Source organism: Vanellus vanellus, assembly GCF_965231255.1.
Source record: "Vanellus vanellus genome assembly, chromosome: Z".
In the NCBI taxonomy this organism is placed as follows: Eukaryota; Metazoa; Chordata; class Aves; order Charadriiformes; family Charadriidae; genus Vanellus; species Vanellus vanellus.
Window position 1 is genome coordinate 52,029,252 of NC_138908.1, and position 16,318 is coordinate 52,045,569.

Here is a 16,318-nt window from a genome sequence, read left to right on the forward strand (position 1 = left end):
GTATTCCAAAAGACATTTAATGTCTGAAAGGTATTTAACATTTTAACTGAGACAGAAACTTAACAGAAAAATGCACATCATATCCTGACCTCAAAGCATCTGATCACCTGCAATCAGAAGCATCAAGGAATTGTCATGATAGGTTGCTAGGAAGGCATAAGCAGTGAAATACACAGTATAGCCAGTTTTTCTTAGTTTCACTTTTATCACCTACTAAAAATGAACTAAGTAGAGACTGCAATTATGGAGATCCATGCAAATATGAAGTTATCTGATGTATTCCAAAGGTTACACTGTGATGTCCTTTGGGAAAAAAAACTAAAGACAAAAAAGGGAGCACAAGAGAGAAAACAACAAACAGGTTTCATAACACATAACAGTTAATGAAACTGATCCACCCTGTTTATAATGCATAACTAGTTTACAGAAATCACATTCTCAGTCAGATTTTAAGAAATGGTAAAAGACTTTCTGATAAGCTTATAAAACTTTGTACTAAAACATATTGGAAAACTTTAAAAATTAGAAGTTAGTAAGGAAAAATGTTTGTGAGTAGATTATTTGTAAAATACTTACCACAGAAGTTTGTGCATGTTCCTGAAACAGGCATATTAGTCATGATAGGTACTGTACATTATTCCACAATTTAAATGAACCAAAAACTGCTCCAATGTAAAAATACCAATGTTTCTTCATAACTAAGTACTTTGCTGTGGGGTCCTTAATGGCTATCAACAATTACCCTTTTTCAAAGATAATACTTGCAGTACACAAACCCCAAACAATTTGGGAAGAAGATATCTCTCTCATAAGTAGTTCCACTATAACCTGCCTAAGGAAGTGACAGACCTATATTGATCTATATCTAAACTGTAGGCATTATGGCACTCCAAGTTTCCTCAGGTCTTAATTACAGCTAGAAAATTTAAGATTAGACAAATACATAATTCCTTGATCCAAAATTTTAAGAGCATCAGAAGACAAAAAGCAAAGCAGGTCTTTACTACAAAGTAATTAGAATAGTAATGCGTAGACACAGAAAGAATCATACAATAAAATACATGCACACATAACCCCACGAATCACTGAACAACATTGCCTCTGGCCCTCAAAACTATCTGGACCTTAACCGCTTCCTTACATGACCTATTCCATTCTTTCTTCCCACAGTGATGTATTTCCCTCTCTGTTTTAATTCAGCTATTTTTATTTTATATTTCCACATAAATTAAACCATTGTTTTAACCACTCATTCTATAAGACATTCCTCAGGGGTCGGTACTGGGACCAGTGCTGTTCACATCTTTGTAAGTGACACAGACAGTGGGATTGAGTGTAAATTTGCTGATGACTCCAAGCTGCATGGCACGGTTGACAAACTGGAGGGAAGGGATGCTATCCAAAGGGGCCTGGACAGTCTGGAGAGGTGGGCCTGTGTCAAACTCATCAAGTTCAACAAGGCCAGCTGCAAGGTCCTGCACGTGCGTCAGGGAAATCCCAAGTACAAACACAAGCTGGGCGGAGAATGGATTGAGAGCAGCCCTGAAGAGAAGGACCTGGGGGTGTTGGTGGATGAGAAGCTCAACATGAGCCAGCAATGTGCAATTCCAGCCCAGAAGGCCAACCATATCCTCCTGGGCTGCATCAAGAAAAGCGTGCCCAGCAGATCAAGGGAGGTGATTCTCACCTTCCGCTCTTGTGAGACCCCACCTGGAATACTGCATCCAGCTCTGGAGTCCTCAACATAAGAAAGACATGGACGTGTTGGAGTGGGTCCAGAGTAGAGCCACAAAGAGGGCTGGAGCACCTCTCCGATGAAGACATGCTGAGAGAATTTGGGTTCTTCACCCTGGAGAAGAGAAGGCTCCAGGGAGACCTTATAGCAGCTTTCCAGTACCTAAGGGAGGTCTACAAGAAAGCTGGAGAGGGACTTTTTACAAAGGCATGTAGTGATAGGATGAGGGGGAATGGCTTCAAACTGAAAGAGGGGAGATTCAGAATAGATATGAGGAAGAATTTTTTCACTCTGAGGGTGGTGAGGCACTGGAACAGGTCGCCCAGGGAAGTTGTGGATGACCCGTCCCTAGAGGTGTTCAAGGCTAGGCTGGATGGGGCATTGAGCAACCTGGTCTAGTGGGAAGTGTCCCTGCCCAAGGCAGAGGGATTGGAACTAGGTGATCTTTAAGGTCCCTTCCAACATAAACCATTCTATGATTCTATATCTAACATCCACAATATGCCATTGTCTTCCCATTTTTTCTAACCACCATCTCCTTTCACAAAGTCAGCCTTTTTTAAAAACGAGGCCCAATTAAACATAAATACTAGATATGTAACTAGCCTCTTAACTCAGCTATGCAATCATCACTTAAAAATTAACTAATCTTGGTTTCTAATGGATAAATTGATCTGAAAACCTGATGGGTCAGGTAGATTTCCCAAAACAACTCTACAGTTGTGAGATTTTTTTTTTTTTTCTTTATTTTAAAGACAGATTGGGAAGTGAGTAAATAAACCAGCCAAGAACCAAGCAAAAGATCAAACTGCTCTGGAAAACTGAGAAATAGTGTGCACATCTAATTTTGGTTTATTAATGGTGGTCAAGAACTTATGGAGCCCTGTGACTTTATAAAGGACCAGGTAGCATGAAAGATGTTTGACAAATGAAGACGGAACAGAGAGAAAAAACAGACCCCTGTTAAAGCAAAAAAATGTGCCTGTAACACGGGCACACATTAGCCAATGGTTCAAAGTCCATTTCTAGTTAAATGCAGTATTTTCCTTGTTAATCTGATGCTCGGTCACACAGTCCTTTGAACAAAGCTGTCAAGGAAAAAAGACAATAAATACAGATCTATCATCACAGAATCATAGAATGGTTTAGGTTGGAAGGGACCTTAAAGATCATCTAGTTCCAACCTCCATGCCATGGGCAGGGACACCTTCCACTAAAGCAGACTGCTTATCTTAATGAGTGGGAAAAGTCTAAAGTAAATTCAAGTTTTTTTGGCTTTCTGAGGTTTTCTTTCAGACTGTCTGGATAGCACAGGTTGTAGTAATGTCCCCAAAAATTGTTTCACCAGTTACCACCCATAGCTAAAGAAAAAAATCCTAATTATCAAAATTTAATCACACAATAGATGTTGTCAGAAGCCTAAAGCATAAATTGAAACCTCATATGGTACTTTATCAGCAGTTTCTCCTGGTGGCATAGGACAGCTTCCAATCCTTAATACAGGACAGTTCCCCACAGACACTCAAGGTAGTATGACTGACTGGAACTTAGATATCATATTTGGATCTGCTCTTGCATCTTGAAATGAGACTTGGTAAGAATTGCAGCAATAACCTCTTTTTTGAAGGGTAACAAATATTAAGAAAAGTCTTCAACTGACTTTATTAATTGAGCTGTTATGTATTTACAACATATTTTTAAAAGTCCACTGGAATATGGGGGAAAAAAAATTCAGGCACTGTCAAGAAGCTGATGATGATCAATGACTGAGACAAACTCCTGTTTAGCTAATTAGAACCACTGATGAGCAATAATGATGTGAGCTAAGAATATTTGCAGACTTCTTTAGGATGAAAAATGGAGTGAAGAGAGGCTGTCAATTTGTACAAGTTTTAAGCTCCTATCAGTTTTTCCCATGAGTACTACCTACTTTAAATGTTTAACGCAGATGTATTTAGCTGCAAAGATTATCAAGATTTAGCTTCCCACAAAAGTGAAGAAACTGTGAAAGCAGCTTAACACTTTTCCTCTGTTATGATTTTTTTCGTGTGTTATGCTATACTCTACACAATAGGACAGGTAATATTTTTGAGGTTTGGCACATTTTTAATGGTTTGTCAAAAATGAAACATTAGACTACGAGGAAACATTTAACTATGAATGAGGTACAGAAACAGAATATGCACTACAAAAATCCTAAGTTTTTAAAAAACAGAAGTTTGTTGAAGTTTATAAAACACCATGCTACCTAAAATCTTCAGCAAAAACAGCCTGGGAAAAGAGGCATCTTGTATCCTAACACAGGTCTTAATCAGTCAAGCAATTAATCATTTGTCAAGAAAAGTAATTCAGAATTGTATATAATTATGTCATTTTTACATCAATTAAATGAAAATAATTTTAACTAATAAATTGAATTTGCTGCTTACACGTTTCATGGAATATGTTCTTTCAGTTTTACAAATATCAGGATTTAAAAAAAAATGCATCTATAAATTTGGCCTTAGATAGCTAAGAAAGTTAAGGTTACACTGCAAAGTTTGGGCTGTGAGGTACAAGAACAAGGCGATATTTTAACAGTCTACTTATATAAGTAAAAATAAATTCCTTCTAGAAATATTGTTGCTTTTGAAAGATATTTCTTTTAATCTAAAGGGCTGCAGAACTGGAAAGGCTTCAAAAGATCAGCTTGTGTGATACAGCATTTAATTTGATTTTAATTTCTGCTGATCTTCCAATTTCTAACTATTTTACAGACAGACTTACACAACTCCATACATTCAATGTTGGTATTAAATAGATAATGAATCGCCCACGTGCAAAGTGGGGTTGTAGAACACAGACGGTCAATGATACGGTAAATATGGCACCAATATTGTAATTTACTGTGTACAGCCACATCCCTGTGGTTGCACAGTCAGTGCTTCAAAGAAACCGAGCCTATGCCTTAAATCTTCCAACCAGAAACCTTACTGTGTTTCTGTGTACCTATTAAGAAGATATAAATAAAAGAACTAAATAGTTTTCATTTAATAAAGAGATTATTTTCACCTCAGATTCTAGCAAATCCTTTTACTTCACAATGAATTATAATTGATGCACATTAGAATATTTTTTTCCTTTAATACTTACAAATAGTACTTTTAAAAGGTGCGCACAGCATGAAGCAAAAAAGAATTTAAACCAATACCACACATTTTGCCCTTTTCTAAGGCAGCAGTTATTTTCTATAGCAAAATTGTATATGACTATTTTTGTTTCTTTACAAAAACTATTTAAGATCTAATTAAAGAACAATTGTAAAATGAAATTATTTCCTTAGTAAATTATTAATAGACAGTTCTATCTTCCATGATATGTATCAAAATGGAAAAGCATCATACAGAAATGTAATTTTTCCTGCATCTTTAACTTGATTGATTTAATTCATTAAATGATTTATTAAGGCCTCTTATTTTAAGCAGTGTACATAAAACACAAAATTTATTTTTACACTAGAGTAGTAAAGAAAATAGTGACAATTTTCCCTAATAATTTTGCAAACATTTTTCATCTAAAATACACAAGTCTCTTACAGTGTTCAAAATATCAGCACTTCAGAACAGACTGCTTTAACATCTGCACATCACCAGGGTTTCCCCCAAGGATTTTTAAATGATGCCTGCCTGTGCTGAATAAAGTGCTAACTTGCACCTCGCATTTCAAACTGTGTCCTGAGCAGCCATCCAGTTGGTACAACACCAGCTGAATTCCCAGAGGCCACTGTTCAATCAGGCTTGACTGCAATTATCATGTCAATATTTTGTGCTCCGATATGCAGATATGCACACATGCAAGCTGCATAATACCTTCTTCTCCATGGAATGTTGACTTATGTTCAATGTTCTGAGAATTTTTAATGAAACAGGATATTAAACTTTCATCAACTGTAGAAAATCACAATTATTTGACCTTACATAGAAAGGTTGTACTCCTATGCTCTATTATTCTGTCCACTTTATTGATTGGTAATAACTAGGGAGTCCACTCTATTTTAAACTCAGAGTGACAAAACGGTAATGGCCTTTAAAAATGTGTTAGATCTTGTTTACTTCCTTGTTTTTCTGTCATTCTGTTTCCTGTTAATTTGCACAAGAGTAAAATGGCAAGTGGTTTAAGAAAACTTTTGCAAGCTATTTATCATCCTTTCAAAAGATGCAAGATACAGTTGTTTTCATTATTTTTCAATTAACATCAGAAATCTATATTGCTCATTCATACAGCACATTCACTTATCCTTTTACATAAGAAGTACTTGTCATTTTCACTACATACGCATATCATCAGTCAGTGAGGAATCTATGTCAACCTGTTTAATGTATCTTTCACAATTCACTATTCACAGGATGCAGCAAACCACATCACAAGTTCCTGTGATTACTTTTCCAAAAATTCTATGGTTATTTCTGGGTACTTGCTCTTCAGCCATGTTTTTGTCTATTTGTATACCTTTAGACATATCTAACTCCCCAGGAAGAATAACAACAAAACTCTCTCTTAATCACTGGCACTGACATTCAGGTTGCCACTATTTCTTTGAGTGGCCTGAAATGATAAATCCATTCTTGCTCTTTGTTAAGATACAAACAAGATAAGCAAGAAATAGCACGCTTGGAATTTAGTTGTGGAAAAACATTTATGTAAGGCAAGCTTGCCTAACGTAACTATCTGCAAGGGTATCATCTAACATAATACAATCCCCATTTACACCTACCAAGTTTTGTATCACTGCTACAGTTTAATCATTAGTGGATCCTGCTACATCTCCTTTCCGGAAAAAAGGAAAGGAGTCAGCCAGAAGCCCTAGAGGAAAATTAGAGTCAGTTGACCTGTCAAGATTTCATGTTTTATATCAGAAAAGTCTTAAAGGAGAGCTCTCAAAGTTTACAAAAATATTTCAAAACCTTTGACACTCTTGTCTGAACCCCAACTCTATTTGAGTTTGCACATGCATTCACCTGTAAAAGATACTTTCTAGCACTTCTTTTTTTTTTAACTCATCATCAAAAAAAAAAAAAGGAATGTTTCAAAAGGCAGTGAACTAGAAATAGCATGCTCTTTACATAATACTGAGATCAATAGTATTTAAAGTAGCTAGAATGTATACTAACATGAGTAGTACTTTTACAATGGCTTGTTTAAAAATACCTGGAGGCTTTTACATATCCCAAAGGCATTTCTCATTTGCACAGTAAAGATAATTTTTTGTTTATATCTGAATATTAAAATGGGAATATAGTTACAGTTATCCAGCAAGAACTGCAACGACTGCTGAAAAGTAAAATATCATTGGTGTATTACAGGAATCATCAGCACAGCCATAAAAAGGTACCAGCTACATTTTTAAAATTTTAGGGCAGGCAAACTTCTATTTTGGGACCATGAAAGCACTTCAAAATAGCAGAGAAATAATGGAAACCTACTATTAACTCCCTTCGATGTCCCCCAAATAATGCCTTTTACATTTTCCTGGTTTATTTGAGAAAAAGATACTATAAGGAATTGTTGAGTGCTACAAATATAAATTAATGCTACAAATATAATTTATCTGACTGTATGGCTAGTACTGCCCACTCAATATTTCCTAATATTTCTTTTTTTCTTCATCACAGATTCATGGTGTACAAGGTTGTAAATGAACATTTTGTCCTTTCACACATGCATCTTTTTATTCCTGTCACTGTAACCTCCTGAAGAAAGTCTGGCTGTTGCTTTCGTCAATTTAAAGACTGAAATCCACTGGACTATACTGTTTGGTTCATTCTATACATGATCTAGGATACACACGACTACACTTTCTTAGATTCTGCCTGCTTCCATTAGGTAGCTGGCTTCTGGTCTCGCGTAGTCTATAACAAAGACTTGGTGGGCACTGAAAGTTTCTTGGTTGTGGAAATTTTGGTCGAAAGAACATACTGAAAAATGAAGCCATGCAAACATTGGTGGTATCAATGTCACAAGCAGAAAAAACAAAAGGTTTAAATCCATTTCATTCTGTCTGTATCTATCTCAAAATCTCCTAGTAAGCCAGGGCAAGATGGAAAACATTATCAACTTCAATACAACTGGGTCAATGTTGTTCCTAATATAGATAAGAATGGAAAAAAGTGTAAGAAAACTCAAGGTGTTTTTTATCAGATTTCAGTGTAAATTTTCAATTCCTAGCTGTTGTCTGATACAACCATGTAAAATACAGAAAAACAGGCTGCGAATAGCACAGCACACACCAAGCGCCATGCTTCATGAAGCATTTTGCTTCTAACTGTTACTTGGTAATCCCACCTCTTCACCCTTTAAAACCACATACTTTTCCTAGATTAACAAAGCCAGAAAATCACTTGTCCTGTAATTTTCTGGACAGTAGCAGTGCTAGGTAGCAGATTCCCTGGAAATCTAATCAACCTATTGGAACTGAAATAAACTGACACTGTAGCAATATTTAAAAAAATAATAATATTTACTTCTAAAAGGTAGGGAAATAAGACAAAAACTTTTCTGAAAGGATGACAGTTTGAAGAGGTACAGTCATGAAACACAAGCTATTTTGGAAAAGATTATGGAAAGTTGTAGCTGGAAAAGTTGGGATAGAATATATGGGGCTGCAGTTTTGTTCTGCAGAAGATTCACAGGTAAAGCTGGGCTAGAAATTATTTCCAAAGCAGCAATTAGACCATTCTCAGGCAAAAGAGATGAAGCTACATCAATTAAAGAGAAAAATACACACTATTGCTCCATCTGTCATATCAAAGCAACCCCAAAGTTCAAAGTTGTGATTAATAAAAATCCTACACACTGAATAGGTTTTATCCAAACCTGTTCCAGGATTCTCTGGGGTAACGGTAACACCTAAAAAGATGCTGTGGAAGCAATTTCTTCTGTCTTAATTCCATAACTCTGAGAAGCACAGGAAAGGTATGATAAAGATGTATAGCCTTGAGTCCAAGAAAAGAATTATTAGTGTTCTTCTGAAAGAAGAGAGCACATAAAAAAACTAGACAAGCACCTTAATAGAAGTACGTTGTCACGCTTTCACATAAGAGTACCAACCACCAGCCTCTACACAAAGCGCAAAGCACATACACAGAATGTATCTTTACCTCTTATATAATAGACTATGATTATACACCAGATTTCTGTAGCAAGTCTTCTGATAGGCTGAACGCTACACTGAAAAGGTTTCACAAACATTTCCTACCATTGTAAAAAAAAAAAAAAATAACAGTTCATTATCATGCTTGTGGGCATCAAGGTGGTATCTAAGAGCCCCATGTCAATTGTATCAATCAGGATAACGCACACACAATTATCAATTTCTGTTCTAAATAAAGTATAAAATAATTTAAAGCAAGGGATAACTACCAAGCATAAAAATATTCCCACATTTGAAGAGGATAAAAAAAGATGACAGACTGTATCTTATACAGACATACAATTCAAGAACTCAAATAATTCACCATTATTGAAATGTGTGATTCCTAACATCTCCATGCTTCAATTTGTCCTAATATCCTGATTATTTTTTATATGCAACATGAATCAAAAATGTGAATAAGCCTGAATGCCTCTGTCTCTACCTTATTAAGTTTCATGTGAAAGAGCTAATAATTTCCATATTGTTGAGCTATATGTAAAATGTGATTAAGGTAAAATAATTTTTTTATGTTTTTAATATACTTATGCTTATATACATGTAGTATAAGTTTACACAGATTAAATACTAGATTTATATATTTTAAGCAGTTCTTGCATTTTTTTATGTTTGAAGAAGGAAGATTGATACTACCACCACTGTCCTTATGAAAACATGACCAAATTTTATCATGAAACAAGTCAGTAAGAATTTACATTTCAACATAAATGAGGGATGCTGGAAATCTGTACCTAAGTCTTCCTCATATATTAAAATTACTCCCCAAATCAAAACACGCAAGCAATGTGAAAGCAGTACACTGTCCTAAAAGCCAAGCTACTACTCTCTGCAGGCAAGTGTCCCAGTACAGAGCCAGAAGTTTTTTGACATCATCATTGGTGACCACATGTGAACTCTCAGGTAACACCTGTCTTAAAACAAGTTGCATGTGCTTACACCTTCAATTTCTTCCCCTGGATATGAATGCTTTAGAATATTAGCTTTAGTTACATGATCACACTGTATTTTTGGACAAAATTTTCATTGCTTTATGCAATGCAGAAGATGGGACAACACTATAGTTAAAGAATTTAATGCTATATTTTCAAAAGTGGAAGAACGTTTACTGATCAAGTTCAGAAAGGAAATACGTGAACAAATAAAACATGTCTTTCAAGATCAAAGCACTGAATGGGAACCCGGAGGAGCTAGGACCCCTCCTGGGTCTATGACAAGCTTCCCAAGTAACTCTGGCAAGCCATTTAAAGAAGTTAAAATCCATTTTTTCTTTTTAAAGAATCAACTTTTTCATTTTAAAAGAGGGAGCTCATGGCACCCTGAGAGACAGAACAGACAAATCTTTTGATCATAAGAGAATCAAGTGTTTGAATTCTGACAGTCACATTACCAACTTACTCACATTCTCCTTACCTTTGGCCTACAACAATTCTGAATTTGTAAATATTAGCATTCTAAAACAATCACACACTGTGATGATTGATTAATATTTATAGTAATCAGTTGATAACACGTAAGTACCTTGAGGAAATTGTCATCATTAATTTTCTCAGAGGAGTAATGATTAAACTGCATAGTCATCTCTTCTGTTACCATGTCTTAGCCTTTTGCTTCTTAAGAATGCAGGTAAACATAATTTATATATGTAACTGTTATCCAACCACTTATGACACCGGAAAACATAATTTACCTCTTCTTTCTTTTTCAATAGAAAAACAGAATATGCAGTATATTTATAATTTAAAAATTGAATTAAACTGCAGCACAGCAACCTCAGTGAAAACAGATTTTGAGGTATACTTCAACTTATATCAAAAAAGGAAACTTGCAACATGTTCTAGGTACTCTTGATAAAATTTAACAATGGAACTTTTGTAACACACTTTTAAAATCCTACATATTTCTCAATTAAAAAGATAATACGGTATCAACAGCGGGGTGGGGGGTGTTTTTGGTTTTTGTATCATGTTAAATCTTTAAACTCACCTTTCCACAACCAAGCTGACAGCTTGAGTAAGATCTGGACTGGACACTTGGAGACGTTTCCACAGACACCACACAAATTCTTTATCAGCCTTAAAAACAGGAGAAAAAGACAAAAATACATTAAATGTATGCTACACCTTTTAGAGACAAAGAAGTTACACCGTGCAGGTTCAAAAAACAATTACAAAAAAACCTCCATTCTAGTGAGAATTCCCTGCAAGTTACTCACTTTCCCGTGAATAAAAAAACACAGCAAACAGTTCTCTTGAATAAACAAAGTTTTAACCATAGAGAATTCTGAATTCTATAAGTATGTCAGCGAGAAAAAAAAGACTAGGGAAGATGTGGACCGTCTCTGGAAGGAAACAGAAGACCTGGTCATCCAGAATACAGACAAAGCTGACGTACTCAACGACTATTTTGCCTCAGTCTTCACCGGTAAAGACTGCAGCCACACTACCCATAATGCAGAATGCAAAGGCGAGGACTGGGAAAGTGAAGAACTGCCCACTGTAGATGAAGCTCAAGTACGAGACCACCTGAGGGACCTGAAGGTGCACAAGTCCATGGGACGTGATGAGATACATCCACGGATCCTGAGGAAATTGGCAGACAAAGTTGCTAAGCCACTATCCATCATTTTTGAGAAGTCATGCAGTCTGGCAAGGGTCCTGCCAAATGGAAATGGGGAAACATAACCCCTATTTTCAAAAAGGGAAATAAGGAAGACCCAGGGAACTGCAGGCCAGTCCGTCTCACCTCTGTGCGTGGCAAGATCATGGAGCAGATCCTCCTGGAAACTCTGCTGAGGCACATAGAAAACAAGGACGTGATTGGTGACAGCCAGCATGGCTTCACCAAGGGCAAGTCGTGCCTGACAAATTTAGTGGCCTTCTACGAATGGGTTACAGTGGTCGTGGACAAGGGAAGAGCAACTGACGTCATCTACCTGGACTTGTGCAAAGCATTTAACGCTGTCCCGCAGGATATCCTGGTCTCTAAATTGGAGTGACATGGATTTGACATATGGACAACTCAGTGGATAAAGAACTGGCTGGATGGTCACACTCAAAGAGTTGTAGTCAATGGCTTGACGTCCAAGTGGAGACCAGTTACGAGCTGGGTTCCTCAGGAGTCAGTACTGGGATTGGTGCTGTTCAGCATCTTTGTTGGTGATGTGGACAGTGGGATCGAGTGCACCCTCATTAAGTTTGCCGATGATACCAAGCTGTGTGGTGAGGTAGACAAGCTGGAGGGGAGGGATTGCTATCCAGAGGCACCTGGACAGGCTGGAGAGGTGGGCCCATGCCAACCTCATGAAGTTCAACAAGGCCAACTGCAAGGCCCTGCACATAGGTTTGGGCAATCCCAAGCACAAATACGGGCTGGGTGGAGAATGGATTGAGAGCACCCCTGAGAAGTAGGACCTGGGGGTGCAGATGGATGAGGAGTTCAACATGAGCTGGCAATGCGTCATGTGGCCAGCAGAATTATCTGCCCCACTACTCTGCTCTCCTGAGACCTTACCTGGAATACTGCATCCAGGTCTGGAGCCCTCAACGTAAGAAGGACACGGACTTGTTCGAGTGGGTCCACAGGAGGGCCACAAAGATGATCAGAGGGCTGGAGCACCTCTCCTATGAAGACAAGCTGAGAGAGCAGGAGTTGTTCAGCCTTGAGAAGAGTAGGCTCCAGGGACACCTTACTGTGGCCTTCCAGTACCTAAAGGAAGCCTACAGGAGAGCTGGAGAGGGACTTCTTAGAAGGGCATGTAATGACAGGACAAGGGGTAATGGCTTCAAACTGGAAGAAGGTAGATTTAGAATAGATATTAGGAAGAAATTTTTCACTGTGAGGGTGGTGAGGCACTGGAACAGGTTGCCCAGGGAAGTTGTTGAGGCCCCATCCCCGAAGGAGTCCAAGGCCAGCTTGGATGGAGCTTTGAGCAACCTGGTCTAGTGGGAGGTGTCCCTGCCCATGGCAGGGGGGGTTGGAACTAGATGATATTTAAGTTCCCTTCCAACATAAACCATTCTATGATTCTGCAAGATAAATACCTACAATAAACAAAAAAAAAGAGTACGTAATGTGACATAAGGCAGCAGAAATCGACATTATTATCCACTTCTTTTTAAAAAAAAAAAAAAAAAGTACAACCTCTCATTGCATGCTATCACCTTATGCCACTTAATATCCTGGATTTCTATGTATCTAGTCTGAAAGACTTACACAAAAAGTGTGCACTTTTTTCATGTGTCCTCAAAAAAGACATCTCCTGAAAATGCCTTACCATGTCACCTGAAAAGTCACAACGTGTGCACATTGTGAACCAGGCATGACATACTGCTTCTTATCAGGAAGCAACAGAATAAACTGTTTTTCAGGTTTAGAAAAATTGCTGCAGGCTTCCAAAAAGCATTAGGATCTACACAGAACACAGATTCTGAGTATTTTTAACATCTAAAAATATCTTTTATTTATTCTGGGAGCCCAACAAAGAAAAAACACAAAGACAAACAAAAAATCACTAAATAATAGCAATGGAAATGTGATTTCTTTTCAATTATTTAGAAGGACAGTAAGTCAGTAATTCTTACACTCTAAATGACAGCATTTTGAGCATAAAGAAATCTTTGAACCATAACGGGGAATAAACCACTATATCTAACAAACTATGTCTAACTAATTTTAAAATAATTTCAATTCAAATCTCTCAGTTAATCAGCAACATGGAGAGCAGAACTGAACTGATAATAGTGCTTGAATATTTTTTTACATCTTTAATAAACAATTCACTATATTCTTACACTAAACTACTTAAAAACACAAATTAGTCTAAGGTCATTACAGCACAGAAAAGTCCAAATATAACAAAATGCCAATAGTATTCCACATGCAAATGCTCAATAATCTTGAGTCAAACAAACAATCTAAGTTTCTGATCCCAATTTATAAGCTCACGAGCTTTGTTAAGTTCAGTTTTGTTTGCCTGTTTAAAGATTGGGATTTGCTTACCATCACACTTCCTTAGCTTTTCCCTTTACTGTCCAGTATACAAGACCACGGAAGTAGCTGTTGGGTTTTCTGCTTATTTATTTATTAGAAGAGCTGAGACACTTGGGCTTCTGCATGACTCCAACAAGCACTATCAAATATCACAAGACTCTCTACAAGCAGCAGCAGCTGCCTGTTGTCCTACCCTGCAGGTTCCTACACACCCCAGGTCCCAGCTTGGGAACAGCACTAGGCATGACAAGATGACATAATAGCGCACAACTTTCAGACATGTACTTCTAAGCTTAGCATTCCTCCATTACAAAAAATAACAATGGAAACCTACAATAACATATACTGAATTGTTCCTAATGAACAAATATGTACTATATATATATATGTACAATATAACAAGAAGGAAATGTTCACATCCCTCCTGTGATTTTTGCTGGAGTATCCCACATGTATTGAGTCTCTGGCAATCTAGTTTCTATTTAAACTTTGCCAAGCCTTCCAGAAATTGACCTTTTGATAATATATAAAATATAAAGTTTCAACGAACATTGTCTTCCTAATGAGAACACAGACACTCAGGTACAAATGATCTTTTTTAATTGAATAAGCAGTTCAGATTAACCTCAAAGTACCTATAACTATTCCACAGACTACTTTCAAAGTTGTCCAAGGAAAAGTAAAATCAACTCCAAGTTGTACTCATGTCAGTGAAATTGCCACTCCTTACACAACTAAGATCGGCAACATTTCTGTCTGTGCTGAAAGAACGGTAGATGAAGCAGGAATGAAAAGCCATCCTAACATAAAAATAAAAAAGCTTTGCTTGCGGTAAGAAATATGAACAGTGTGCACTAAATAAGTCTCAAAGAAACAGCTAAACAGAACAGGCTAGGTAGTGCCCATTTCAACAACAAAAACAACAACAACAAAAGAAAGAAACAGAAAAGAAAAACACAAAAATCTTCCCAAGTTGTCTGGAAAAAAGTGAAAAATCACTGGAATTTCCAGAACTGCAAAACAACACCATTTCAATAAATGCTGTTTCTTTTTGATGATGGCAGGAACTGGTATTTAAAGTTACTACTGCAACCTATGAATGAGCACACACAGAAATATAAAGCAATGCTGTTATTATGTCAACAGATATTCTAATCTAAATCTACAAGTGCCTTTTCACTACATATTCTTATTTCTGTAAATGCACACAAAACAAAGCAGTGTCGTGCCTAAGTGGACTTCTGCCAAAAGAATAAGGATGCAAATGCATCTTCAACTACATGTAACGAGTAAAAAAAAAAAAGAAACAAACATAATCTGCAGTTAAAAATCTGTGAAATTTATTATATAAAAAGAAAGTTTATATGGAAAGGTACAAAATTTGTCATTATGACAATAAAACATTAGTAAAACATTAGTCAATGAACGGTAAGTTACCATAAAATGTGACTTTCTTTTCTCTAACTTGCAAAACATTCTAATAGCTAAAACTGTTTAATTTAAATCTATAAGTAATTAGGCATTTTATATACAGAATGAATATTAGCCAGAAATTATTACAGTTTTAAGATGAAAATAAGTTTGAACAGCCTTTTTAAGCTCTTGGCACAATTAATGGGCTTGGTAAGGCTGTTCCCTGAATGGTCTTGGGAGCCAAACAATTTCTTCTGAAAAAGGGCTGCTTAGACTGCCTGAAGTTGGCACAGAAACACACTGCAGCTGTCAAGGCCTGGGATGTATCAATCTTCAGCATACCCAAGGAACATTCAGCCTACTCAAGTGTACATTAACAACTCAAGAGGTCAGCAGGAGTGTACCTTGAACAGCTGAGAACTTACATACACAAGGCAAATACAGATGTCATTTCAAAGTTACTGAAAATTACTCATTAAAACTAAGATTATTCACAACACACCTAATGTCAGATAAAGATGCTCGCCCTGTGATCATTTGTGCGCCAGAACTAAAGAATTATGAAAGAAAAAACAGAGCTCAGTGCATATCCCCTGGAAAGTGGGATTTTCTCTCAGCCTACAGTGAAAGTAATAGTAGTTCATCGTTATACTGAAGCACATACAGAAATGAAGAGTACCTTAGGCCTTGAACATGTTCTTTGCACAGAAAAATGGATTTTTCTTATTCATTTTTAACACCAGCAAGCTCAGAAGCAGGGACAAACATAAGATGAGCCACTGACAAAGGTTATACAGCATCACTAGCTACAGCAAACGTATTTGCTTGCAAGCGAAGTCATGAATTTATTAAATATTAGTGTAAGTCACAAAACAAAGAATCTCTCTGGCTTATAAGGAGGAAAAGACAAATATTCTTATTTAAATTAAAACAACTGGAAACTTGGAAAGAAGTCCAAGCATAAATACTGCTCTGGACATTTGATATCAGAA

At 36.8% G+C, this 16,318-nt stretch overlaps 1 protein-coding gene across 1 annotated transcript in view; it reads right to left on the minus strand.

The window, feature by feature from the left end:
* Nucleotides 1–16,318, minus strand: part of CNTLN (centlein) — a 203,219-nt gene that overhangs the window by 174,647 nt on the left and 12,254 nt on the right. The window contains exon 2 of the mRNA XM_082497720.1: nt 10,908–10,996. Within this exon, the coding sequence (XP_082353846.1) occupies nt 10,908–10,996 (89 nt within the window). The remainder of the gene's footprint in view (nt 1–10,907; nt 10,997–16,318) is intronic.